The 27261-nt window shown below is 41.3% G+C and overlaps 1 protein-coding gene across 7 annotated transcripts in view; it reads right to left on the reverse strand.

Annotated features, from left to right (window-relative positions):
• The window catches only part of ankrd31 (ankyrin repeat domain 31), a 79159-nt gene extending 55682 nt beyond the window's left edge, over nt 1-23477 (reverse strand). For 2 of the 7 annotated variants that reach the window (XM_016990905.2, XM_008102945.3), the window contains exons 1-7: nt 23296-23464; nt 18945-19021; nt 15641-15723; nt 12724-12770; nt 3276-3370; nt 2031-2077; nt 87-632 (exon numbers count right to left, since the gene is read on the reverse strand). In XM_016990905.2, coding sequence (XP_016846394.1) covers nt 87-632; nt 2031-2077; nt 3276-3370; nt 12724-12770; nt 15641-15723; nt 18945-19021; nt 23296-23393 — 993 coding nt within the window. In that variant the 5' untranslated portion in view covers nt 23394-23464. Of the gene's footprint in view, nt 1-86; nt 633-2030; nt 2078-3275; nt 3371-12723; nt 12771-15640; nt 15724-18944; nt 19022-23295 lie in introns of those variants that run through there. The other 5 variants (XM_062972332.1, XM_062972331.1, XM_008102946.3 and 2 more) reach the window with 4 other exon arrangements.
• Between the last annotated feature and the right edge of the window lie 3784 nt (nt 23478-27261).

Genomic DNA, 27261 nt, shown 5'->3' on the forward strand with positions numbered 1-27261 from the left:
GTACAGTAGTCAACATGGATAAGAAGAAATTGATCTATAAGTTGACTTAAAATACAGAAATCTTTTTAATTTTAAATCATACATACTTGTTCTTTTGAAGTACATACCATCTTGGTCACCATTTCAGCTTCTGTTTCTTCAAAGTGTTGAGAATTCAACTGGTATTTCAAATTTGTTTCTGTTATTTGTGTGCAGTCATCATCTGTTTGATCTAGATATTTTTCTATAGTAGTATCCTTTTCTAGTGGGTGGAAAATGGCATATTGTGCTACCGATTCTGATAAGCAGTTCAGTGCTCGGAAAAGCTCTGCTGGTAGGTCACTGCTTTCCTCATTTCCAGATGGATCCATAGACAGAGCATCATCCTGATATCCCAACAGTTCAACCATTTGTTGAGTCTCAGAATCAGTGAGTGGTTCCATTAAAATTTTTTCAAAGTTTTTGGCAACTATTATATTTGCAGTTATACCACATGTCAGTGATGGTCCTTTGTCTGTCATATCTTTTCCTTCACTAGTAATCTCAGAACTCTGAAAGACCTTCTTTGGCTCTGTACATTTTGTTATTGAGTCCTCTACTATATCCATGACTGAAAGAAGACTTCTTTCTGGAGAGTTCTCATTATTTAATCTCTGTGAAAAATAAATAAGAATACATGCTAAATTAAATTGCTTCCTTTTTCACGTAACATGAAGACTCTTGCTCATACTTTCCACAGATCTATGAGAAAACCAGGGCAATATACATTTTCTAAATCACAGGTTTAAATAATGGCTTGTTAATATAATAATTTACAAAAGGTTTTTCATAGGCTTGCTGAGCTAAATTATTCATAGCTTTTCTTCCATGATACCTCTTCCAACAATATTTTAAACTTAATTGCGTATACACAAACTAAAATAATATATTATTAGTATGTATCATTCTATAGTACTAACAGCACCCATATAAGTCTTACGTGATGGAGCTCCACAGCTGTAACTAAGAAGATCTGGTCCTCAAGCCAATCTAGTGCACCAACTGCACCCTTTCCTAGAGACGTCAGATCTGGCAACAGTGGCAGATGCCTTAGTGACATCCAACTTGGATTGCTGTAATGTGTGGGGCTGATTGGATTGTGATTTTGGACTGTGTGGTCTTAATAACTGGTTAATGTTGATGTGTTTTAACTTTGGTGTGTGTGTGTGTGTGTGTGTGTGTGTATATATATATATATATGTTTATTTTATTGTATGTATGTTATGCAGAATCGAACTGTTGCCTACACCCTTCGGGGTGAGAAGGGTGGGGTATAAATGTAGTAAATAAAAAAATAAGCAAGCAGCAACTTCAGTGGCTATATTACCTTTCACCACTGCACATTACATTTATCAGCAAATACTATTTTTGGCTTCAGGGTTTTGAAAATTGAGGTGCACATTAGATTCGATGGTGCATTCAACTCAAGTAAATACAGGTATATGTTTGACAATACACACTATCGGATCATTATAATTCTTAGTCTTGGTTTTCTTTTCTCCATTTTTTTTTAGGGATATGTTTGTTAGGGCTATTTGTCACTATGGAGATATTATGGGGCAAAATGATTTTCTTTACTAATGCTAGTAGTTTCTTTTGTTTTCAATGGATCATCAAATCTATTCTAATGCCCACTAAAGCGTCTACAGCAAGTTACATGATTTCACTTTTAACTGATACATGGACTGCTCGGCAAGTCTGATCTTTTACAAATGATTACATCAGAGAAGTCATCTTAAAACAATGCATCACAATAACTTTGCTCTATTTTAGTACATGACTCCTAATATGAATCTTAAGAGCATGCCAACTGAATTTCATAAAGGGAGCATGATCAACCTGCTATAAAGGTTTGCTTTGCCCTTTGTTGAAATCACTGCTGTTTAGATTATTTGTTATTAAATGAGAAAACCTTTTTACTCTTTCAGTGACGGTTCCATAATGTATAAAGGGATTGAAACAATGGGGTTATCTATAATGCATACAAACTAAAAAAATATTAACACACTTACATTTCTGTCTGATAGCTCTACAAGTGCACCCACTTCCAAACCTAAACCTAAAGTAATAGTGAAAACATTAGAAAATTTAAATTTATTTAACTTCATTTTGAACACTCTTCACAATCTAGGCAGGATTACGAGGCAACTGGAGTAATGATGCCTTCTCCATCTAACAAAGGAACCTTGTCTTTGGTAAAAACATGTCCTCCTGCCACTAAATGTTTACTCGCTTTTGCCTCTACTATCTTTACACCTAATGCTTAGGTCTGCTAATATAAAGCACAAGGCTGATTTCTTGGTGATCCAGGAATCTGAGCAAAGCATTGCTTTTCCCTTCCAGAGGCATTCAGGGGATGACAGCATAGCAGTGAGGAGGACAGTGATTATAGAACAGGGAGGGGGCTTGGATCAAGATAACAGAAATAGCTTTCTTTAATTCAGTGGGCCAAAACAGGTGAATTCACAGCACTTATTTCCACCATGGTTTTTTTTATTTGTTCTCTTCCTCTCCAACAAGGAAAGAATGTGATACATTTAGTGACAGAGAAAGATCAAAGTAAGAAGGCATCTTCTGCAAATTATATGATTGGAGCTATATTATTTTTAAAAAACAGTTTTGAGAACTATCGAGATTGTGGCTACAGCAGCTTTCCCAATGACTTTTAGCCTATCCATTGAAAATTCACTACAAGAAAAAAACTCTCTCCCAAGAGAATAAGAGGGGTAATCACTGTATATTTCTTCATAATCAGTAAAAACAAACTTCTAGTTGTTGTTGTTGTTGTTGTTGTTGTATGCCTTCAACCAACTTATTTCCAACCTATACTGACCCTAAGGCAAACCTGTGACACAGTATTATAAAGATTTGTTCTGAAGAGGTTTCACATTTCATTCTTCTGAGGCCGAGATAGTGTGATGTGCCCAGGGTCACCCCACTTAGTTTTATGTGTCATGTGTGTCTGTTTCATCCAGTACATCCATTCCTTTGCCTGGGTGAAACAGACACACGTCACGCAAGAAAAGGAAAAGGAGTCAGGATCCGCAGAGTAAGCGAAATGGTGCAGCATACAGAGCCTGCTCCTTTTCCTCTTCCTCCTGGGAGAAAGGCAGGTATCTCCTAGAGACCAGACAGCACACCATCTTCCTCTGGAGATAATAGTGATCTTTACACTTTGCTCTTTATCCCTGCAAAAGCAGAGAGCCAACTGTTTTAACTATGCTTAAACAACTTTCTCTCCTCCATATAAAACATACCCAATGAATTCTGGTATTCTCCATCTGGAGTAGCAACCTGTGGACAATCTGCTTGTCTAATACCTGCAGCAAAGACTGGACAGTTTATCCCAGATCTAGGGAGGGAAAAGAAAAGGTATCATTACAAAATACTATATGATTTTGGCCAATTTGGCCCTGATTTTAATCTCCAATTTAAACAAAAATTGATATAATAATATGCATTTATGAGAACAAGTTGGTTTCTGAATGGCTAAATTTAGAATCACGGGAATTATGTAGCCCTTCACTCCCATAATAGTCGCATCCCCATTTTGGAGATCCTGCCTTTGGTATTTAAAGATTCCTTAAATGATAGTCACACTCTTCATTTAGGCAGCCTATCACCTGTAAATGCCCATCTGCTTGCCAACCCCCCCCCCCCACACACACACACACACACTCACCTATCTGCTTGCTCATCCACTTGCCCATCCACTCGCCCGCCCAAAGACCTACTCACCCATACACTCACTATCTGCATCATTTCCGGAAGGGGCTGGGTGCGGGAGAAGATGGATGGACACCTAAGTGAGTGCATGGGCAAGTGAGAGTGAGCGAGTGGGTCTTTGGGAGGGTGAGTGGTTGGATAGGTAGATAGGCAAACAGATTAGTAGGTGAATGATGTGGGCAGGTGAGTCTTTAAGTGGGCAGCGGATGGATGAGCAAGGTACATGAATTCCATGAAGTCAGGAACATAGGCATACATCCATAAGCATGAAAACAGGAACTTTCCCAAGGCAAAACTATTACAGGAACAAAGGCAAATGTAAGAGCTTTACATGAACTTGATATTAACCCAACATTGTCTGCTCTGACAAGACCAAGAAAATATCACTCAATTTAAGCTCAAACTTGACCAAGAAGCCATATCATCCCTTCGACACCTGGGTTTCAAGGACTGCTTTTCACGCAGTCTTTCAGACCTTCTAATTAACCTTACTTTCAGTCTCTTCAAGTGAAGCCCTAATCTCATATTGCGGGGTAACTCCAAATTTTCTGAAGGCTGCCAATTCTCAAGAGAAACAGAATCCCAAACATCCTCTAACTCTTCTGTAGCTGTTGGCCCTGCTCTTTGCTTTACGGTCTGCATTTCCGGTTTCGTGGTTGAGTTATAAGGTTCATGCAACAATACAACCTGTCTGTGCAAAGGAAAACCACTGTATGCCAAAAGCTGCCACCTGGTTATACCGAGAAAGCGGAAAGCTTTCATTGCTGTTTTTGTATAAAATTTTATTGTGATATATGAAAAAAATATATAATCTTCAAAATTCAACAATTGAAATACAAGTATTATTTCCCAGTCCCACCACCTCCCCAGTCTCACTCGTGAGCCACCACCCATGACTTCCGACACCACGTCATATGGAACTAGTATCTAACAAAATTCTTATCATTACTTTAATAAATTCCCTGTGCAGCTATTTCAAAATCTATTTTTGTCTTCTTTTTAAAATATCCAAAGGCAAGTCTCCATTTTTTAACAAACTCTTCATTGTTTCCTCCCCTTAAGCCATTGGAGAGCTTCACTACTTGAATATATTCAACTAATTTTCTTCTTCAGTTCTTAATGAGTAGTTCTTTTACTCCCTTCCAAGACTTGACTACTATAATTTTCACAGCCACAAAACTACAGTGGCAAATTTCTACATCTTCCTTACTGATTCTCTCTTGAAATAAGCCCAGTAAGAATATTTCTGGGTTTTTATTAACCTTTTTAAAAATAATTTTATTAGTTTCTTTCATCACCTTTTCCAAAAAAAATTACTTCCTTACATGTCCACCAAACATGGAAGGTGCCTTTCTGCATTTTGCATTTCTAACATTCCCCCTGTTGGGTTTTATCAATCTTAGCCATTAATTTAGGAGTTATACAGCTTCTATAGAACATTTCGTACATATTTTCTTTAATGGACCTCACTATTGAAGGTTTTAATCCTTTTTAATATTCCCAGTTATCCAAATCTATATTTTCCCCTAAGTTTCTGAGAACATTACTGTTTTTATTTGATTATCTTCCAGATTATACTCTAGAATATATTCGTATAACCTGGAGATCAATCCTTTATTTTCTTTCTCCAAAATATTTTCCAGCTCCAATTTCCTTGCACCCTGGGTTTTTTTTTTTTCAAAAAGAAGGAGGGAAAGTGCAACTATTATACGATAAAATATGATAATAGTGAGGCATGTTGGGGGTTGCAGTGCAGCAATATATGGTGCTCCCATGAGTCTCACCTGTGCTCTGGCACTTCAGTGTTGCACTCACAGACAAAAGAAATCTGCTTCAATTTGTATTTTCCTGGTCTGTAGTGACTGTGTAAATGCCACACACATCTTTATTAAATAGAAATGAGTGCAGCATTAACAGTCTCCCATTTCCTCTATGCAAGTTCACTTTGATGTTAAAGATTTGTCCTGCAATGATCATGTGTTATATGCATGTTATTTTCAGTCACACAACCATGACTAGAGCATTGGCCAAGCAAAGAGGCTGGGTTCTCAAACAAAGGCCCAGGGGCCACATGTAGCCCATTGAAGCCATTTATCCGGCCCCTGCAAAGGCAGCTCTCTCCTCCTCCGCCGATGAAGGTGCGTGCGGCGCGGGGGAAGAGGGAAAGGCACGCACCTTTCCGGTCTCCTCCCTCGCCTGGTGTGTGCCTTCCAAAGCTTTGCTTGTTTATAATGGCATTTTAATTATTATTTAATTATTAATTATTAAGGGGTGCTTTCCTAGTGCTTTTGGTGCACAAAGGCAGAAGGAGGTTGGACTAAATGGCCCAATCCTCTTTATTATTTTTATTATGATTATGATTAACATTGAGGCCGTATTTATTCCTGTTTTGTTTTTTACTTCAAAATAAGATATGCAGTGTGCACTGCATAGGAATTTGTTCACAGTTTTTTTTAAAACTATAGTCCGGCCCTCTAACAGTAAGAGGGACCATGAACTGGCCCCCTGTTTAAAAAGTTTGGGGACCCCTGGTGTATATTAATGCCAATATGCAATTATCAGTGAAAATGCACCTTCAAAAAATAGATGCGACTGCACATCGGCAAAATAGAAACGAGTAACATTTCATGTCAAGAAGGATCAGGGGACCTCCCATCTACCTATACCACCCCCATCCTCTGTTCAATGTCAAAGATGACTCCGTTTTTCATAAAAGTATGGAGTAAAAGATAAATCTTTTAAACTTGGATTTAAGTCCTATGAGCTGAAAAAGAACTGAATTGGATTCCAATCCTGCGGAACATCGTGTGTTTACTATGTAGATAATCCCAGAGACAGACAGGAGGAGAAACAGCTACTGCTCAACCTACAACTGCCAAGGAGCACAGTAGTCCATTTCTGTCCATTTCCCACTTCCCACATCACTCAGAAGGCAACAATATACAATGTTACATATGCTGACATTTTGGATTAACTGATCATTCTTTTCCTAAGGCATGGGAAATTCCTTTGCAGATTCTTAAGCACCAGGCTACTTACTAGGAAATATGGGTTTTCAGTATTTTTTCTAAGTGTTTGAGAAACAGTAAAACTTGACAATTTTGCTTCTGGTAAAAGTGTGTCAGAACATACAGGCATTGCAAACCCTTTTTCAGCAACCTCTAACTTGGCAAAGCACTTGAGGCAAAACAAAAGGCCACATTAGAGGTTGCTGAAAAGATAGCAATCAAGAAGCTATACTAAGATGCCAGTCATGACCTTTGTATAGTCTAAAAACAGAAGCTACATAAATACATACTATATAACTGTCTAGATATCAATCTGTGAAATGTGGTCCTGAAGAACAAGATGAGGAATTCTGTTTTTACTTATCCCTGAACTGAACTGGACTAGTTCCTCAAATATACTAAAATAACTGTGCAAAATGTTGTGTATTCTCAACTCTCTTTTTTGTATATGTATGTTCATGATATATTAATAAATTGAAATGCTGATATATCAATGTTTCCTTCCTTCTGGATAATCATTTTGATAGTTAGAAGCTGTCTTTACCTTCTCCTTTTAGGTGGTAACCACTTGAATACAGTATAATAAGTTATAATCTCCAGCTGCAACCAGTGAGGAGGAAGAATCAAGTGAGGTGCTATCAAGGACGATGGGACAGAAAAGCCTCAACTGCGACATCGCTGTAAGGAAAGGAAGATAGCTACCTCTAACATGATAATGGTAGGAAGGTATTCTGTTGATCAAAGAGGATGCAGCAGCAGCAGCAACAACCAGGGGAAGAACAAGATTATATATATTAGGGAAAATGAACAGCCTGTTTGAAATTAACATGTGTGCATTTTAGCTGCTGCTGCTGCTGCGTTTTTATTAATATGGTGAACTTTGATTGTACCTTTTAGTGATTTGGAATAAGATGGGTTGCTTTCCTATAACCACGTTTCTTCAAGAGTTCACCTGTGAGATCCACACATATGGGTATTCTGCGCCTGCGTAGACCAGTTCGGAATTCTCTAGAAGCTCTCAAGGATACATTTTGGCAGAGGCCCCACCCACTCTCCCCTCATAGTATATATAGCCAGTGGGAGGGGCCAACGCCCCAGTTCCACAGCCGCGAGAGGCAGCCCGAAACTGAGGCATGACGTGCTGCAGGGAGGATGGTCGAGGATGTGTGGATTTCACAGGTGACCACTCGAAGAAACATGGTTACAGGTAAGCAACCCATTCTTCTTCCTATGTGGTCCCTGTGAAATGCACACATATGGGTGATTAGCAAGCTACTAACCTGGATAGGTGGGCATCAAGCCACACACGAAGATAGCATGGCCCTGCCAAAAGCACCATCCTTTTTAGATAAGGCATCCAGCTTGTAATGCGACATGAAAGTCAATGGCGTCGCCCAGGTCACTGCACGGCAAATGTCTTCTAACGGTACGCCTCTCATGAAGGCATGGGATGTCGCTACGGCTCTTGTAGAGTGTGCTTTCAACATCTCCGGAGGGTCACATGGCCTCCACAACGGCCGTGACGCCATACGCCAGGCTGCACATGCGCCCCCTGCAGACATAGTTTCTTTCGGGCTTCAATGCTCTTAGTAAAAAGTCTAGGTGCAGTGAACAAACCAAACGGAAGGACATTAAAACAGTAAGAATGATGGCCAACTTTGAAACTGCAGAACCTGCGATGGGATCGCCTAATTCTGATGTGGAAGTAGGCGTCTTTGAGATCAACGGTTGCAAACCATGTGCCCTCTCATAGCAGAGAGAAAATGATGGGAAGCATAAAAATCCGAAATTTGCGAGGTCTAATGAAATAATTCAGTCCCCATAGGTCTAGAATGGGACGGAGGCCTCCATCCCTTTTCAGGACCAAAAAGTATTTGGAAAAGAAACAACTATGGAGGTCCCAGTCTTTTAGGTATTGAATAGCGCCTTTCGCTGAGAGACTGTATCTCCTTCAATAGTGGAAGAGAGGGCGGTGTTGTTTTAACACGTCCCGTTGGTGGTAGTGCCTCAAACCCGATGGCATAGCCTCTGTTTATAATGTCTAAAATCCATCTATCAGATGTAATCTGGAGCCAGGCATCCGAAAACGGAACTAGGCGATCCCAGAAGGTCAGAGGGTGGGAGATGGGGGGTACTGCCTCAGGGACAGAAGAGGACAAAGCTTGTACCGAAGACCCGACAGGTTGAACCGAGTAACTGGGAATATAGGAGAATGAGGGGTCCCCAACAGGGGAGTTCGAGAAACCCTAGGCTCTTGAAGGCTATGTCTGTAGACATAGGCTTGCCTAGCCCTACCCTGCAGGCAACGCCTTGATGACAAGGTAGGCCTCCTCGAGGAAGTTGATTGGAAGTTGAAGCCTTGTTCCCAAGGGGGCAGGACTAAGGCAACTACGTTGGAGAGGTAGGTATGAAGGCTACCGCTGCCGCGGATGACTGGGCGTCTGAGACAGAAGGCCAAATCTATGCGCTGTTTGTCACATCTGGTGAGTACGGTTGAGGTTAGAATCCGTGTTTGGGTTGAAAAGTCTGGATTTATTTAGCAGCAAATCTTCAATAGCTGCACAAGCGGCAGGAGATAGTCTCAAGGAATACAGCCATGTATGGCGTCATAAAGCAACAGCGGTGGCGAATAATTTGCCTGCTGAATCTGCTGTGTGCTTGGCAAGTTCTTTCTGCAAATCAGCAAGCTAGCATGCTTCCTGTTTGAAGGCCCTAGCTAAACGCAGCTCTTCAGCAGGTAACTGTTCTAAGAGAAGGGCAATCTTATTCCAGAAGTAACCCTGATAGGCTCCATAGTGGGCTAGTCGAGCAAAAAGACTGGCAGACGTATAGATTTTTCGATCCATAGCATCCATCTTTTTCCCCTCCCTGTCTGCTGGGGTAGCTTGGGACATTTGGGATGGACTGGTTTGAGAGACATCTACCACCACTGAGTTTGGCTTAGGCTGTTTGCCCAGCCACGTTGCAGAAGATAAGTCAATACGGTAAAGGCTATCGGCCTTCTTTGAGATGGCAGGTATCATGGAAGGAGCAAGGTCGGATGCTTTCAAGAGTCGGAGAAGATATAGTAGGAGAGGCAACGGTGTGGTTACAGGAGCTTGTTGCTAGGTCGTCAACCACAACAGGATCTTGTGGGGTTGGTAGATTTAATGCCTTGGCCAGATGTGAAATTAAAGAAGAAAAGCCACAGACTTCCTCTGGGGAGTCACCTTCAAGTTCAAGTGTTCCAGCTGGAGCTTGAGGCTTCACAGCCTTGTTTGCCAAACTTGAGTCGGGGTCAATGCCAGTGTCATTGGCAATCGGCCCCTGGGCCATACGGGGAGTGGCCATCGGCTGGGGCGATGGTGCAGGGGCCTGACGGCGAGCTGGGACCACTGGAGCCGGTACAGGCTGATGTATTGAATTCGCTGCTGAATCCATAATGGTGCGTGATGGAGTGGCTGTCAATTGGGAAGGGGCTAGTCTCTAGAGGAATGATGCCAGCGTCCGGGGTGGCGAGAAATGAAATGAAAATAATCATGTTTATAAATAGGGTCGCCATGAAAATAATAAGGGAAAGGACCATGAGAAAAACCTCTATAAGAAGAGCTCTGGGACCAAGGGCCATGTCCATCCACGATTCCGAGGAGGAGGGGGATCAATAGTGTCTCCTCCGAAAACAGTGGAGATGAGTCAGTCTTGAAGAGCGGCCCCGGTGGTGAGCCCCTTGGTCTTCTTGTGCTGCTGGGCCCACAGCTGAGGTCATCACTGCAACAGAGGCCGACAGAGTGGAGTGCTGAGGCCTCCCGTCGTCTCCCTCCAAGGCTGGCATTGGGGGTGTGGTCACCTGAGCTTGGGCCATCTCCCTCCAATGACGGGGGAGGCGTGGAGGGCATAAACTCAATCTCCGGAGAGGAGGGGCCCTCTCCATCTGTCTGCGTTAGCTGCTGGGAGAGATCTGGCACCAGAGTTTGGTCGCTAAGGAGGCCGTATCCCGCCGTAGCACTTGATCCCAGGGAGGAGGAGGGCGTTTGGGAGCAGGGCGCCTCAATCTCCTTCTTCCCTTTTGCCTCGGGCTTTTTTGAGGCTTTCCCTCCAGTGGGGAGACCTTTCAGTTTTTTAACTTTAGGTTTCTTAGCAAGTGGGGGGAGAGCGTCACTGGGCTCCCCCGAAGATATGTTCCCGGGCTGGGAAGGGGATAAGACATTGGCAACTCTGGAAGGCGGATGTTGGACTGGAGGTTCCAATGCTGCTCTCTTAAGAGATTGGGGAGGGGGGGGGAGGCAGAAGTGCTTGCTTGTATTAAAGCGCCTTAAGGAGCATTTCACGGTTTTTATGGGCCTGCGGTGTGAAGGCCTGGCAGATTGGGCACAAGAGGGCCGCATGGCCCTCCCCAAGGCAAAGCAAACACATCGAGTGGCCATCTGTGTCAGGGAGCTTTCCCCCAGATTGGGAGCATTTTTTGAAAAGAGTTGCCATTAGAAAGCGCGGGAAAGAAACTGGTCTGAGTAAGCAGAGTCATAAGGTCAGCCAAAGAGCAATAGAGTCCAAATCGGAGAGCAAGGGACAGTCAGACAAGTCCTTGGTCAGATCCAAAATGTTAAAAATATACCGAATTAGGCCTACAAGATAGAGAGCTAAGAGATTTCCAACTGTCTATCGAGGCAGAAAAAAGGAACTGGGGCGTTGGCCACTCCCACTGGCTATATGTACAATGAGGGGAGAGTGGGCAGCTTCTAGAGAATTCTGAACCGGTCTGCGCAGGTGCAGAATACCCATGTGTGCATTTCACAGGGACCACATAAGATAATTATTTATATTTTCTGTCACCACTCTGAAACCTATGAGATGTAGAATAGTACAGAAATGTGTCTTTTAATGACTCACTGCATTATGATCCTCTTTCATTTCAACAAATTCCCTATCTTGACTAAAGCTCCTCGATTGCTGCACCCCACTATTAATACAGGTGGAAAATTAGTCCTTGAAAATACGTTTGTCATTTTTCAGGATCTTTTTTTATTCCCCATCTATATGAAACTGATTCAGTCACTAGGAATTTGAGGTTATATGCTATTAGTATGTTAATGACATTCAGCTCTATTTCTCCTTGTCAGCAGTGTTAGCTGAATCTATGCAGGTGTTGGATGAGTGCGAGAGTGCTGTAATGAGGTGGAGACCAATCGACTGGATAAGTCTTTGCAGACTGATAGTTCAGAAACTGGGTAAATAGCATATCCTGAATGGGGATGTACTCCAACCGAGGTACATAGTTTAGGAGTACTGTGGCTCAGAACCTTTGGGGTTTACTTTAACTGATCTGCAACCAACAGACTTTACGGTACATGGGTATCCCAACCATAGTTTATGCACTGTACCCTCTTCATTAGACCACTGTAATATGCTGTGTGTTAGACTGTCCCTGAAGATGAGTTCACAGGTAGGTTACTGATATCATAAGACACTGTATAACACTCAAGGTGGCTTAATTGACTGCCAATATGTTTATAGTTTGAATTCAAGGTGTCTGTGATGATGAAAACTTTGAATTTGAGACGTATATAGCCGAAGAAGCACCCTTCACCATATATGCCTGCCCAAAGAATGAAGTCTGCTTTGTCTTCAACCAGAAAAGTCAATACAATGTTTGAGGACATGGGAAAAGACTTTCTCAGCTGTGATATCCCAGCTATTCAATGTCCTCTTAGATGTCTAACTGACACCAACACTTGTACTTGCTGTAAAGTAAAAAACGAATGGCTGTTTGGAGCCCAACAGGTTTTTTTCAAAATGCCCATAGAACATTGTTTAAATCTGTTTTACCCCATTTCACCAGTTTTAACATTAAATTGTTTTAATGGGCTTTTAGTCTGCTAAGTTTATTTTGTTTTAATTTATTTTTAATTTGTTTAAATCAATTTTATATGAAACTCTGAGATTTTGTGATATATAGAGTACAAAATAAATATTTTGATAAATATATTGATCTTACTGGAGCAGAGATGGTGAATCTTCCTTTTCATCACTCTCTGGGGATAGCTGGAAGAAAATATATTCATCAATAACTTGGGGAAAAAATGAATCAATTGCAGAATAATTCGAAATACATGCATTAGCAATTGGGTTTCATTCTCAAGATCAGGCCTGCACAACATATGCTCCCCAAGCCATACAAGGCATTCCTGCAGAGGCTCTTAGTCAAGACAACCATTAATGTTACAAGTCAGACGCCAGCCAATATCAAAAACTTAGTTTATTGCAAAACAACACAAAAGAGCCTAGAAAGTAACCAAAAAGGGCTCAAAACACTTTCTTTTCAGTGTGAAATAACAATGTCCAAAAAGAACTCAGGAAATCTCAACTTGGGATATTATCCGGATTATCCTGGAAAATAATCCGGATTAAAACTAACTACGCCGAAACAGCTGGAAACTCGCTCCACCTAATTGTTGGAGCTTGGCAAACCCAGGAAAGCAACCAGCAACAACCCGCAGTGACCAGCGGCCACACTGTGCCCCAAAAACGTCCTTGAAGCCAATCCGCATCGTAAAGGAGAAATCACAGCCGTCATGTCCGGTCCACATCCTTAGGGAGAAGTCACAGGCATCGAGTTCCAGTCCGCGTCATTAGGAGGAAGTCACAGGCATCGAGTTCCAATCCGCGTTGTTAGGGAGAAGTCACAGGCATCGAGTTCCAATCCGCGTTGTTAAGAAGAAGTCCCAATCACCGAATTCCAGTCCAAGGTCAATCACAAAGAGCCAAAGCGACGGAGGCAAGCAGGCAGGTCCCAAAGCAGTCTTCCAAAGACATCTTCTGAAACAGAGATCCCAAAAGTGCCCAACAAACACCTTGCCGATTGCAAGGTTACATTAGCAACAAACTTACTTTTATTTACAAGTCCTCCTCTGAGCTTGAGCCAGCTAACGCCCTATCTACATCTGAACCTTGTTGCTGCAAATCCTCATCGGAGCTGGAGTCGGTCAATGCCCCACCAATCCCTCCTCCAGCTGCTGCCCTTCTACGATCTCTCCAGCCAGTCCACCTTCTATCCAAACCCATAACTCCCTGAGATCCAGCTGTATCTTTGCTGTGCCATCCCTCAAATGTACCACTGCTTGTGGGTTCCTCAAAAACATCCCGGATCCCTTGAACCCTAGTCCAATCCATCACTTCACTCCCAGAGTCCGATATCCCATCCTCCTGACTCCCAGCCTCATAATCCCCTTAAAAACCCTCAAAAGATTAATCATCAGTGGGTTCCATAAGTATTTCCCGGATTCTCTTCCTTTGTTGCTCCTCATCGGAGTCTTGCTCACGAGCAGTTTCCCTGCCTCCTCTAACCCAGCTAGTAGTATCTCTACTCCATCACAACAATTAATTAATAACTAGCTTATGTATCTGGCATTGTCTGGGTATGCATCTTCTAATGTTAATTACAGTATTTAAAATACTGATTATTAGCGCTATAATGTTATGGTTGCTAAGCGGTAGAAGCTTCAACACATTTTCCAAGTTTTCTTACTGTTTACATCTAGTTAATTAGGAAAATATTTTTTCATACTGATGTTATTTCATAATAAATAAAATTTTATAATGTGTAAGTAATTGATATTAATTGAAACTTCCCTTTTTATAATATGGCCTATTTGCAAATTAGTTTAATCATTAATTACACCTTTACTCAGAAAATAAGGTGCTAAAAACCTATCTGCACCATGAAGATAGGCACCTATCTGCCTATTTTAATTTTGGCCTCTTACTACTGTCATGTTGTGCAGGCCTGCTCTAGATGGAAGACTATATATGCTTACAAACACCTAATTAAACTTAGTTTAAACCTTTCAATGGCTAAAAAAATCTTCTCAGAATACTAAAACATTTTTGAACGAGTGAAGCTCCTGATGAGGAGATACTAGCACAATGGATCAGTGCACTATTTTTGGTAAACATTAAATATGTATACTTGTATCACTTGCAAAGCCTTGATCTGTGTACATCATTCAACCCAGTAATGCTATATGCAGACCAAGTTGAATTGAACTATTCGTGTTGAAGTGAGATGTCTTCCCCTTCTTCTCTTTTTAGTTTACAATGTGCCCAAAATCATTCAGATAACTATGTGTGAGCAAGGAAAAAATGTGGAATTACTTGCAAAGTTAGTATTATTTTTAATATGGATCTTATGAGGTTTATGCATAAGTGGAATCCAATGATTGTGTACTTCCAATGATTGTGTGGGGATGCACTTTTATACCAATTTTAGTTAATTTGTATGTAGGGTGGTGGCTCCCCGGCTGTGGAACACCCTCCCAAGAGAGATGCGTCAAATTCCAACCCTGTTGGGCTTCAGAAAAGCCTTAAAAACATGGCTGTGTGCCCAGGCTGTTAATCAATAAATGGTGAAAATGACACAGACTGAACTATAGACAAAGCATGAGGAAGAACGGATCTGATTTTATGTTTAAAATGTATATTTTTAATTCATAATGTATTTTAATAGTTTTAACTGTTTTATGTGCTGTTTTATATTGGTTTGTATGGGCATCTAATTGTTGCCACTGTTGTAAGCCGCCCTGAGTCCCTTCGGGTGAGAAGGGCGGGATATAAATGTGAGAAATAGTAACTGAGAATATTCACATATTAGTAAAGTTTTAGAAGGGACTGACCATAGCACAAACCGTTTGGGAATCACTTTAATTCAATTTGTTTTAAAAAATGTAAAGGATATTTCAAAAATGTCTGCAAAGTTGATTTCAATAACAAAAATGTAAATTTATTTAACAGATTACTAGACTAATAAGTTCGGTTTTCACTTGAATAACATTTTCTGCTTGTCACTTTCTACCACTCCATTTTGGCTACAAATGTATACTCCCAAAATGCTTAAGTCAATGTAAATATATACATACAAGATTAACTGGATCTTTTTCCTTTAGAATTGGTAGATTATCACCAGGTTTAAAGATGAACTGGATCTCTGGAGATAACTCTCCTACAATCACAGACAAAGACAGTTAATGCAAATGGCCACACTTAAGTATTACTGTTCTGCTTTCTCAAAGAACAAATACCATATTTCACTACATAATAGTCTCATTTTCCCCTTTTTTCAGGAAAAGGTGGGTGTGACTATTATGCTGTGAATAATAGTCCCTTTGAGGAAGCAGCTGCAGAGGGGAGAGACGGGTGAGCAGGCAGACAAGTTCACTAGCCCATCTGCCTCTCCTCACCAAGCTATGGAGCCTCTGTAGCTCAGAAGGGAAATGCTTGGAGTGAGCGAGTTCACCCGCTTGCTAGCCTGTTTCCTCTAAGCAACAGAACCTTGCCTTGCCAAAGCAAGGCAAGGCTCAGTAGCTTGACTCGGCTCGCAGCTTAGTCAAGTCCTTTAGTGTCAAAAGAGCAGTTGGACCCTTAATTCACTCACTCCTGCAAAATACCAATTTTGCCTTCCCCAAAAGTGGTGTGTGACTATTATGCAATTAAATATGGCACATCATTATACTATTATGTGTTTCAGGAAAAAATAATCCTAGCCATGGGTTTCGCAAATTTCAGCTTTGAAAATTACAATAAAGAAACACACTATGGAAATTATTGTTTGTTGGGGTTTTTTGTTGGATCTAGAAAACACAATGAATATATTACATAATTATGCATATGAATCAATCAGAAATGCACAGATTCCCAGAATCAGTCAATTTTCCCAAAAATTATATGCAAGATGAACTACTTTGGCAGGATAAAATTTCCCACAAATATTCCTTATTTCCATTCTGTTATGCAGCAACTTCATAATTATCTGAAGATACAGAGAAATGGCAAGCTTGTGGCAAAACATTTTAATTATGAACAGAGGAATCTTTCCAAAACGAAAGCAGGCTTATTCCTACAATTCTATGATTTGTATTATTTTGAACAGACTGGCACCAAAATTGATGCATACTTTCAACTGACAGAGTTCATCGGATACAGCTGCCTGTCTTGCCTCAGTTTTCACTCTACTGATTTCCCTCAGTCAGTGCATTCACTGATTTCCCTGGACATAGCCAAAAGGAAGAGCATAATCACTGGAGAAAGATAGTAAACATTATTTTGTTAGCATTGGAAACTATAGATCGCTTCCTCATAGGGAGCTGAGGTTCAAAACACTTGCAGGATCAAAGAACACCTGGATGTTCACAGCATATATATGCCCTATAGCAGTGTATCTCAAACTCTGCTCCTTCAGATGTTTTGGACTTCAGCTCCCACAATTTTTAATAGCTGGTAAACAGGCTGGGATTCCTGGGAGCTGAAGTCCAAAATACCTGGAGGAGCAGAATTTGAGAAACATTGCTCTACACTTTTATCAGGCTCCTATATGCACATTTAGAGAACTAAATCACACAGCATTCAATGGAATTTATTTCTAGGAAAACATTTATAGAATTGATACTTTTCTACGCATGGATCTAAGAAAAGCAACCACTACGGAAGTCAAGAATGTATGCGTCCTGGAGTACTCCATTTATAATTACTGTATGTTTCATAGTAAATAGAAAGTAGCCCTTAGGGTAGGGGGGAAATTCTTGGGATGCAAGAATTTGCCAATCCCACATTTTCCAATTTGATTTTTTTTATAAATAGTTGTGTATTTGTGCACCAAGACAGCAAGATAGAAAAGCGGTTGCAATAGTTACTAATTTTTCCATAGTCTAATCCAGTGATTCCTAAAGTGGGTGCTACCAACCCCTGGTGGGCGCTGCAGCGATCCAGGGGGGTGGTTATGGCCACAGGTGCATTTGGGGGCAGGGCCAAGGGAGGGGAGGGGCTTCTTCCTAAATGCTGGAGACAGGGCTGAGCTCGAGGTGCCTGTTAGGACACGGGGAGGAGCTAGAGGAATGGGCATCGCTTCTTCCCAAGAGCCCGAGACAGGGCTAAGCCTCTGTATACCTCCCCTGAGGCGCTTGTTAGAACATGGGGGCGGGGTATAGAGGTTCAGCCCTGTCAGGCACTTGGGAAGAGGCTCTGCCCCCTCCTCTAGCCCCGCCCCGTGTCCTGGCAGATGCCGCAGGACAGGGATAGAAGCTCAGCCCTGCCTCAGAGCTTGTAACTCCGCCCATCCCAGTCCTGGCTGCCCATTTGTGGCCCCGCCCACCCCCCTCCTAGCCCTGCATCTTGGACTATGGGAGAGGCTCAGCCCCACCCTCTTGAGCAGGAGCCATGCCCACCCCTCTAAGCCACACACCCCTTTCCAGGGGGCGCTGAGTAATATTTTTTTCTGGAAAGGGGGCGGTAGGCCAAATAAGTTTGGGAACCACTGGTCTAACCACACCTTTGTTAATAAACTCTTGCTGAGAAATAATACAGAAAGGGATAGTCGAGATGAAGCTGTTGAGGAATCAATAACCATATTGTCAACATGTGCCTTTACTGTGTTTTTCCTCATGTATACCCTAAAGAAACTGTGTAACTTTTAGTCCAGCCATGGTTAAACTTGGGCCCTCCAGGTGTTTTTGACTTCAACTCCTGCCATTCCTAACAGTCTCAGGCCCCTTCCTTTCCCCCCTCAACCGCTTAAGTGGCTGTGAGGAAAAAGGAAAGGGCCTGAGGCTGTTAGGAATGGTGGGAGTTGAAGTCCAAAACACCTGGAGGGCCCAAGTTTGCCCATGCCTGCCATTAGTCCCTTTTAAAAGGTAGTATATTTGTAGTTTCAAAAGAAACAAGAAACATAAGGGAAACACGAGAATGACACCTGACCAACTTCATGGCTACCCCATTAAAATTCAAATAAATGTATTGTGGCTATTCTAGAGTAACTGTCTCATCTGAAAGCCTCAGATACCAAGAATAGATAGAAAACTGAATTTTGAGGGTTTTGGGGGGTTCTGGCTGCCTCTTCCTATAAAATTGTGGATTAGTGGTGTGCTTCGGTTTCCTGATATGCTCTTCTTGCATCTATGCTCACTTTGGAGGGCATCTGTAAATAAATTAAGATATTATAAAACATCTTAAACCTCTGGTGACCATGCTTTCCAAAGGAAAACAAATCCATGAAGCTCTCTGTTTCAAAAGATAACTTCTTCAACAGGTGCCCAAGAATACACCTTATTTATTTATTTCGAAAAAAATGAGATCTAAATTTGCAAAAGTACTGTTAACTAGGATATTAAGAAAACATTACTATGAGCAAAAGTAAAATATGATTACTGAAGACCAAAAAATTCCTCTTACCTTCATTTATGTTCCTGACTCCTTTAGTAATGTCGTTTTCTGCTGCCAGTGCTATATCCTTACCAATTAAAAATAACCTAAAAATATAAACAACATCATAATCTTGTTTGCCTTCAACTGAGAGCACAACTGGTGATTGGAGCAATATCCAAAGAGCACCTAATACAGGGGTTGATATCATATGACTCTCCACAATGTTGTTAGACATGAGATCCCAGCATTCATCGTCCTTGGCTATGTTAGTTAGGAATCATTGGAGATTTCATTACAAAAGCACAAGCCCAGGTATTCTGACTTGTTACTGCTAGAACATCAGCCATTTAGGATCCCATTTTGGAAGAAACGATAGATAGATAGATAGATAGATAGATAGATAGATAGATAGATAGAGATATATCAAACAAATATTTTCTGCAGTCATTTACATACGGTATCTATAAAAGATGAGATAACTGAGTCTGACATTTTGGGCATTTTGCTCCCTGGCGTGCACATTCTCTTTATAATTCTCATTTCCATTTTTCAGGCTGAATGTCATGGTCTCTCTGGCCAAAATGCTGCTACAGTCATAAGATAGCGATTTTATCAATTAAAAGGAATCACAAGGCTTGCAGAAGATAAAACATCTGGACAAAGAAATGCTAATAAGAACACATTTGCTCAATGGGGATAGTGGGCTCTGTAGACACAATGTGCTCTTTGTTGAAGGGAGGTGGTAAGGAGGATGGCAGATAGACTGGTGAAAACAATTAACAGAGATGTATACATTGCAACATTTTGTTACAATTTACTGGTAAGTGAAATCATATCCTTGTACAAATGGCAAAACTAATTGAAATGATTCCAAATGATGATAAGAGTAGACAGATTATTGATACGACATACGAAATTACAAAACAATGTTGGGTTCCACAATTAATGTTATAATTATGAGATTAGTACAACAAGACCTGAACATTAGTACATTTTAATTGCTTATTCTTGGGAAATAAATTGCTCATTATTATATCAAGACATTTTAATGCAACAACTGTTGCTCACACCCTTAAATCTACAAACGTATCACAAATTGGCCTCCCAATTTATTAATATAAATCTTATTAACAAACCATTATGAATAAGTCTTCCCTGATAAATGCCCTATTATTATATAAATACAATTACCACACTTTCCACATGTCAGCTCTCTCTTATTTAAAATGAACAATACTTGCATTCTGAAACTTCATCTCTTGATCTTTTTAATTGGCTACATTTGTCCAGTGTTTATTACTACTTTGAATTGTACAAAGAGTTATTTGCAGGCAATGAAAAAAGGATCTGAGCTTAGTTTATGGATTGTGTAGGCGGAGTGTAACATGATAACAAATCCTGGTGAAATGACAGCACATTGCCATATAACCCTTGCAGTGAGTCCTATCAAGGCCACTTGGTTTACTGGGTGCCTTTAGGTTCTTTCCAGTATATGGTGGCCCTGAAGCAAATTCATCAGTTTTCTTGGCAAGATTTGTTCAAAGGGAGTTTGCTATGGCTTTCCTCTGTGGTCCCTTCTACACTGCCATATAACATCCAGATTATCTGCCTTGATATTCTGGATTATATGGCATTGTAGAAGAATCCTGAGGCTGTAGATCAATCCAGTGATCATCTGAATCCCACGTGCCTTGGGGACCCCTAACATTACAGTAGAGTCTCACTTATCCAACATAAACGGGCCAGCAGAACGTTGGATAAGCAAATGTTGGATAATAAGGAGAAATTAAGAAAAGGCCTATTAAACATTAAAATAGGTTATGGTTTTACAAATTCAGCACCAAAACATCATGTTATACAACAAATTTGACAGAAAAAGTAGTTCATTACACATTAATGCTATGTAGTAATTACTGTATTTACAAATTTAGCACCAAAATACCACGATATATTGAAAACATTGACTACAAAAATGCGTTGGATAATCCAGAATGTTGGATAAGTGAGTGTTGGATAAGTGAGACTACTGTATCTGCTTTGAAACTTTGCATTATATGGCAGCGTAGAAGGGGCCTGAGGCTACATCTACACTACTGAGTAATCCAGTGTCTGAATCCAGATTACCTGCTTTGAACTGGATTATATGGCAGTATAGACTCAAATTAATCCAGATCAAAGCAGATAATGTGAATTATGTGCCCTGATATTCTGGATCATTTGTCAGTCTAGAAGGGCCCTCATAAAATTCAGTTCAAAGCAGATAATCTGGATTCAAAAACTGGATTATACGGCAGTGCAGACCCAGTCTGAGTGCCCATCTACACTGCCATAGAAAATCATTATCTGCTTTGAACTGGATTATATGGCAGTGTAGACTCATATAACCAGGGCCCCATCTACACTGCCATTTAATCCAGATTATCAAAGCAGATAATCCACATAATCTGCTTCGAACTGGATTATGAGTCTAGGCTGCCAAATAATCCAGTTCAAAGCAGATAATCTGGATTTTATATGGCAGTGTATAGAAGAGGGCCCCGTTGTACATGATGTGGATTATCTGCTTTGATTATCTGGATTATATGGCAGGGTAGAAGGGTTTTGAGAGAGCAAATTGCTCAGACTCACATAATGGATTTCAACGGCTTCATAGAGATTCTCAGTGAGGGCTGCATCTGCTGTACGGTTGCCTTCAATAGGCAATCCTAGATTTAGGCCCCTTCCATACTGCCACATTATTTATTTATTTATTTACAGTATTTATATTCCGCCCTTCTCACCCCAAAGGGGACTCAGGGCGGATCACATTACACATATATAAAAGAGTGATGGCATCACGGCAGTGGACAAAACAACAAAAGTAAACACCCCACAACCTCGAAAATTGACAGCACAACCCCTCATCCATGCCTCTAGGTTGATACAACAAAAAGAAAAGAAAAATAAAGTCCTAATTAGAGGGAGAGGAATAATTGTTTTTATCCGATTGCTGCCAGTTAGAAGGCTAAGCTCCGCTCACTTGGTCTCCTAGCAACCCACTCAGCCCAGGGGACCCTTTACCTTAACTACCACCAATTCCTCAATACAGTAGAGTCTCACTTATCCAACATAAACGGGCCGGCAGTAGTCATGCTAGGTTTTCTGGCGAATTTTGACACACCAAGCGCAAAAGCTTGCCCATCATTGCCCTAGGTAGCAAGCTTTGAAGCAGCAAAGATATTCATTGCAAAACAGCCAGGCTTTGAGGCTGCAAGGCTATTCACTGCTATTCCACCTGGCCAATAAATGATTCCCATAAGCCACAGCAATGCGTGGCCGGGCACAGCTAGTTACACATATAAGGCAAACATTCAATGCCTTAACATAGAACAAAGACAAGACAAACACGGGGCTCCGAGCTGGCCTCGAACTCATGACCTCCTGGTCAGAGTGATTCAGTGCAGCTGGCTGCAGCTGGTTGCTCAACAGCCTGTGCCACAGCCTGGCCCCATAATCCACATTATCTACTTTGAACAGGATTTCATGGCAGTGTATACTCAGGCCCTTTTTACACTACTATTTAATCCAGATTGTCAAATCAGATAACCCACATTATCTGCTTTGAACTGGATTATATGAGTCTACACTGCAATATAATCCAGTTCAAAGCAGATAATCTGGGTTTTTATATGACAGTGTAGGGGTCTCATATAATCCAGTTCAAAGCAGATCGTGTGGATTATCTGCTTTGACAATCAGGATTATAGGGCAGTGTAGAAGGGGCCTTACTTATCTGGGGTCTCTTTCACACAACAAGATGTTTGATGATATGTCATCAAACAGCCACAACTTCATCCAATGGCATCTTGAGATGTGTTGAGGTATTAAAGAGTACTAGAGCAGAAAAATGAAAGCACCTCATGAAACTAGAAATCCCAAGATTCCGTAGGATGGAGACATGGTAGTTCAAGTGATGCTAATGGTTATGTAAATTGGATGCAGACTGAAACCACTTCCAACGCTGAAATCCCACAATATCTGCTTTGAACTGGGTTATCTGTGTCCAAACTGCCATATATTCCAGTTCAAAGCAGATAATGTGGGATTTTATTCAGCTGTGTGGAAGGGGCCTGAATCCCAGGAACTGTAATTTGGCAGGTCCTTCAGCCTTCTCTGCTACCTCAACAAATACAACTCCCAGCATTGAGCCATGGCAGTTGAAGTGGTGTTAACCCGCGTTAATTCTACGGTGTAGATAGAGAAATGCACAGAGAAGTGGGAAAGAAATCTCTTTCTGACTAAGCTTGTGATACTGGGGACACAAAACCAGAACGGCTTTTGGATGCGAGGTGGATTTTGCCCCTTAGTCACGTGTGAACGTGGATAGTACACGCGTCACCTTTTCCCGCGGAGTTCCTCTTCGTCCAGGTCGCTCTCCAGCACGGAGCCCTCGATGATGGTCTCGTCGCTATCGGAGGCGTCGCCGCCGTCGGCCATGGCTGCCAACTCTGAGGCAGCGCTTCCCGCTTCTTTTATCCTTGAGGCGTTCGTGGCCCCACGAGGACTACAATTCCCATCATGCCCCGGGTCTCCTATTCCCTTCGTTGCCTTCGGCAACGAAGGGAATAGGAGACCCGGGGCATGATGGGAATTGCAGTCCTGCAGTATGCTGATGTTATACTCTGCTATATTATGTTTCCCTGCATGGCACTTTATTGGAAGCATGAGCAGCTCTAAGGTTTGTTGTCGAAGGCTTTCATTGCCGGAATCACTGGGTTGCTGTGAGTTTTCCGGGCTGTATGGCCATGTTCCAGAAGCATTCTCCCCTGATGTTTCGCCCACATCTATGGCAGTCATCCTCAGAGGTTGTGAGGCCTGCTGAAAACTAGGCAAGAGTGGTTTATGTATCTGTGGAAGGTCCAGAGTGGAGGAAAGAATTCTTGCCTGTTTGAGGCAGGTGTGAATGTAGCAACTGGCCACCATGATTACCATTTAATGGCATTGTGGCTTTTTTTTTTACACATAGAGGCCCCTGGTGGCGCAGTGTGTTAAAGCACTGAGCTGCTGAACCAAAAGGTCCCAGGTTCAAATTCTGGAAGCGGAATGAGCGCCCACTGTTAGCCCCAGCTCCTGCCAACCTTGCAGTTCGAAAACATGCAAATGTGAGTAGATCAATAGGTACTGCTCCAGCGGGAAGGTAATGGCGCTCCATGCAGTCATGCCGGCCACATGACCTTGGAGGTGTCTACAGACAACGCCAGCTCTTCAGCCTAGCAATGGAGATGAGCACCAACCCCCAGAGTCAATCACAACTGGACTTAACGTCAGGGGAAACCTTTACCCTTTACCTTAGAGGTTCATGTGAGAGGTTAAAAACCTATTGACATAATAAAAGTAGGAAATAACGGACAGACCCAACGAGATTTGGTCCACCCATAGGGAAAGTCTTCTTATCATACATCTAGGGACTCATTGACCTGCATAGGGAAGCTGATGAAGAAACACAACCTACAAATTATCGACAGAAACACATTGGCATGTTCCAGTAACTTAGTAAGATAATTACGGGTGTCCTGAGAATTAAAAGAACCTTAACTAATAATGATATATAACTGGGGCCATGCTCTGGTATTAGCCCGAACGCACAAAGGCTACAAGAGGGCACTGAAGGTATGGAAAATACGTTGGTCCAGTCAATCAATCAAACAAACAAACTTTCTTTATTTCCTGCCTCATCTCCCCATGCAGACTCAGGACAGCCCTAGCTTTCCAAAGACACTGGAGTTCCATCCACACTGTCATATCAAATCCATATTATCTGCTTTGAACTGGATTATATGGCAGTGTAGCCTAATATAGTTAAAGCAGATAGTGCAGATAATGCAGATAAACTGGATTTTACATGGCAGTATAGATGGGCCCTACCTCTCAGGCCCCTTCTACACTGCCATATAATCTATATTATCAAACAGTTAATCCACTTTATCAGGTTTGAGCTGGATTATATGAGTCTAGGTAAAGGTAAAGGTTTTCCCCTGACGTTAAGTCTTGTCATGTCCAACTCTGGGGGTTGGTGCTCATCTCCATTTCTAAGCCAAAGAGATGGCATTGTCCGTAGACACTCCCAAAGTCATGTGGTCAGCATGATTTCATGGAGCGTTGTTACCTTCCTGCCGGGGCAGTACCTATTGATCTACTCACATTTGCATGTTTTCAAACTGCTAGGTTGGCAGAAGAGTCTGCAGTGCCATATAATCCAGTTCAAAGCAGATAATCAGGATTTTATATGGCCAGGTAGAAGGGGCCTCAGTCCCTTGCTACTTAGAGCAACAGGGTCTATCAAAATATTCTGGAGTTTGATTGAACACTCTGCATAGCCATGGGCGCTACTTGAACACATGTAATCTTTACTTCTAACCTATAAAGTCCGGAAGTTGATAACATAATCTTTGAATTTTATCCAAAATCTTATATTCCCATTTTATAAGTTTCTACAGATATCCCAGAAGCTGTCACAGAGTCAGATTCTTGTAACAGTTATTACTGTAAGGTCAGCGTCTACTTTCTTGTTGTTCTCTCATCCAAAATTGTTGCCCAAGATGAAGACCTTGGTTTTGATGAACTCATAATTTACAACTCGAATTAAATAGCTTGCTCATGTTGCTATACATCTTATATTTGAACATCTGCAAAGTTCTTATAGGAACTTTATCTGACTCCTGCAATTTATCGAGGAACACATTTCCTCTGAGTGGTTTTTATCTGGCATAAGATGTGCTGTTGGCTCTCAGGAGTCTGCTGACTTTGCCTTTTGATGTTGTTCAAATTACACATATACTAACTCTCTCATAGAAAAAAATTATTTCATCAACTCCTCAAGGTTTTATCAGCAAGATCATAAACATAAACACACCAAAAGCAGTGCCTGCATTTGTTCAATCTTCATGTTCAAGATATCTTAAATGACAATGAAATATTTTATTCAAGTCGCTCAATTCATTAAAATTATGTTAAATGCTCTACTTTGTATTCTGTGCAAGCAAGTTTCAGGAGGCAGTGTCAGACTAAAATCCTAGGTACGTCTACTCTGAAGTATGCTTCATAAAAATGCAACTCACTTCTGAATAGACATAAGATTTCATTATTTTAACACTGTCTGTAATAAATTATGTTGTAGCTGAAGAGGAAGATTTACAGCATAAAGAAAGGTGGACAAGAAATTTATTCCTCTAGCACACATGTGTCTCTTTTCTATGAGGACAATGCCTATAAGACAGTGGTTCCCAACCTTTTTTGACCATAGGCCACTTGACTGGGGACCACTTTGACCAGGAACCACTCTCCAACATTAATACCAAAAGGGTTACGAATTAGTTTTTGGTCAACTTTAGATTCAGTTTGGTTATTTGGAATGCTGATTCAGAAAATTGCATTGGATAGACCACATCAGCTCTAGTTTCTGATACAGAACATATGCTATCCAGCAGTCTCCATCTGCTCACCTACAGAAAACCATATTAATGATCTAGAGCTGATGTGGTCTATCCAATGCAATTTTCTGAATCAGCACCCCAAATAACCCCAGGAACAGGCCCACGTGCCAATTTTCCCTGCATGTCTCATGGACCTTATTTTAGGTCTCACGGCCCACAAGTTGGGAACCACTGCTATAAGGGAAAAAAAAATCTATAACTGGACTTGGCTTTCCAAGCAGTTACATGTCATCTTTACTACCAATGAAATAGCTGGAGCTGTGCCTTGCTTAAATGAACCGTGAGTGAACTCCATTGATAACAGGAGAATGCCTAGTATCTTACCACAACTGTCTAAGATCTTCAGTTCCCTCCCATTCACCAAGAACTATTAAACAAACTCATACCCATTTCCATTTACCTGAATAGTGCATTGACAGACAAAGAGAAATGCCATCTCCAGCACCTTGAATTGCTGCTATAATAAAACCCTGAGGCCTGACCCTGAGCAGTTCAAAGTCAGGAGCTTAGCTATGTGACAGGTCTATCTAGGCCTTGATGTTGGTGTTGCCGGTCTGTCTAGATGTTAATCTTAATTCCTTGGGGTTTTTGTTTTTTTACATGAGGAAGTTGTGATAATAGAGTAAAATAGAGGTTATAAGGCAGAAGTTTGTGAAGCTCTATTTAGTGCCTTCTGCATTTGCATTTGCAAATCACTACAGGCCTTGTACTAACTCTTAGGCTGGATCTACATTGCCCTATATCCCAGGATCTGATCCCAGATTTTCTGCTTTGAACTGGATTATATGTGTCTCCACTGCCATATATCTGGGATAAGAAATAATCTGGGATATAGGGCAGTGCAGAAGGGGCCTTAGAGTTTTAATTGTAAA

Source organism: Anolis carolinensis, chromosome 2 (genome assembly GCF_035594765.1).
Source record: "Anolis carolinensis isolate JA03-04 chromosome 2, rAnoCar3.1.pri, whole genome shotgun sequence".
Taxonomy (NCBI): domain Eukaryota; kingdom Metazoa; phylum Chordata; class Lepidosauria; order Squamata; family Dactyloidae; genus Anolis; species Anolis carolinensis.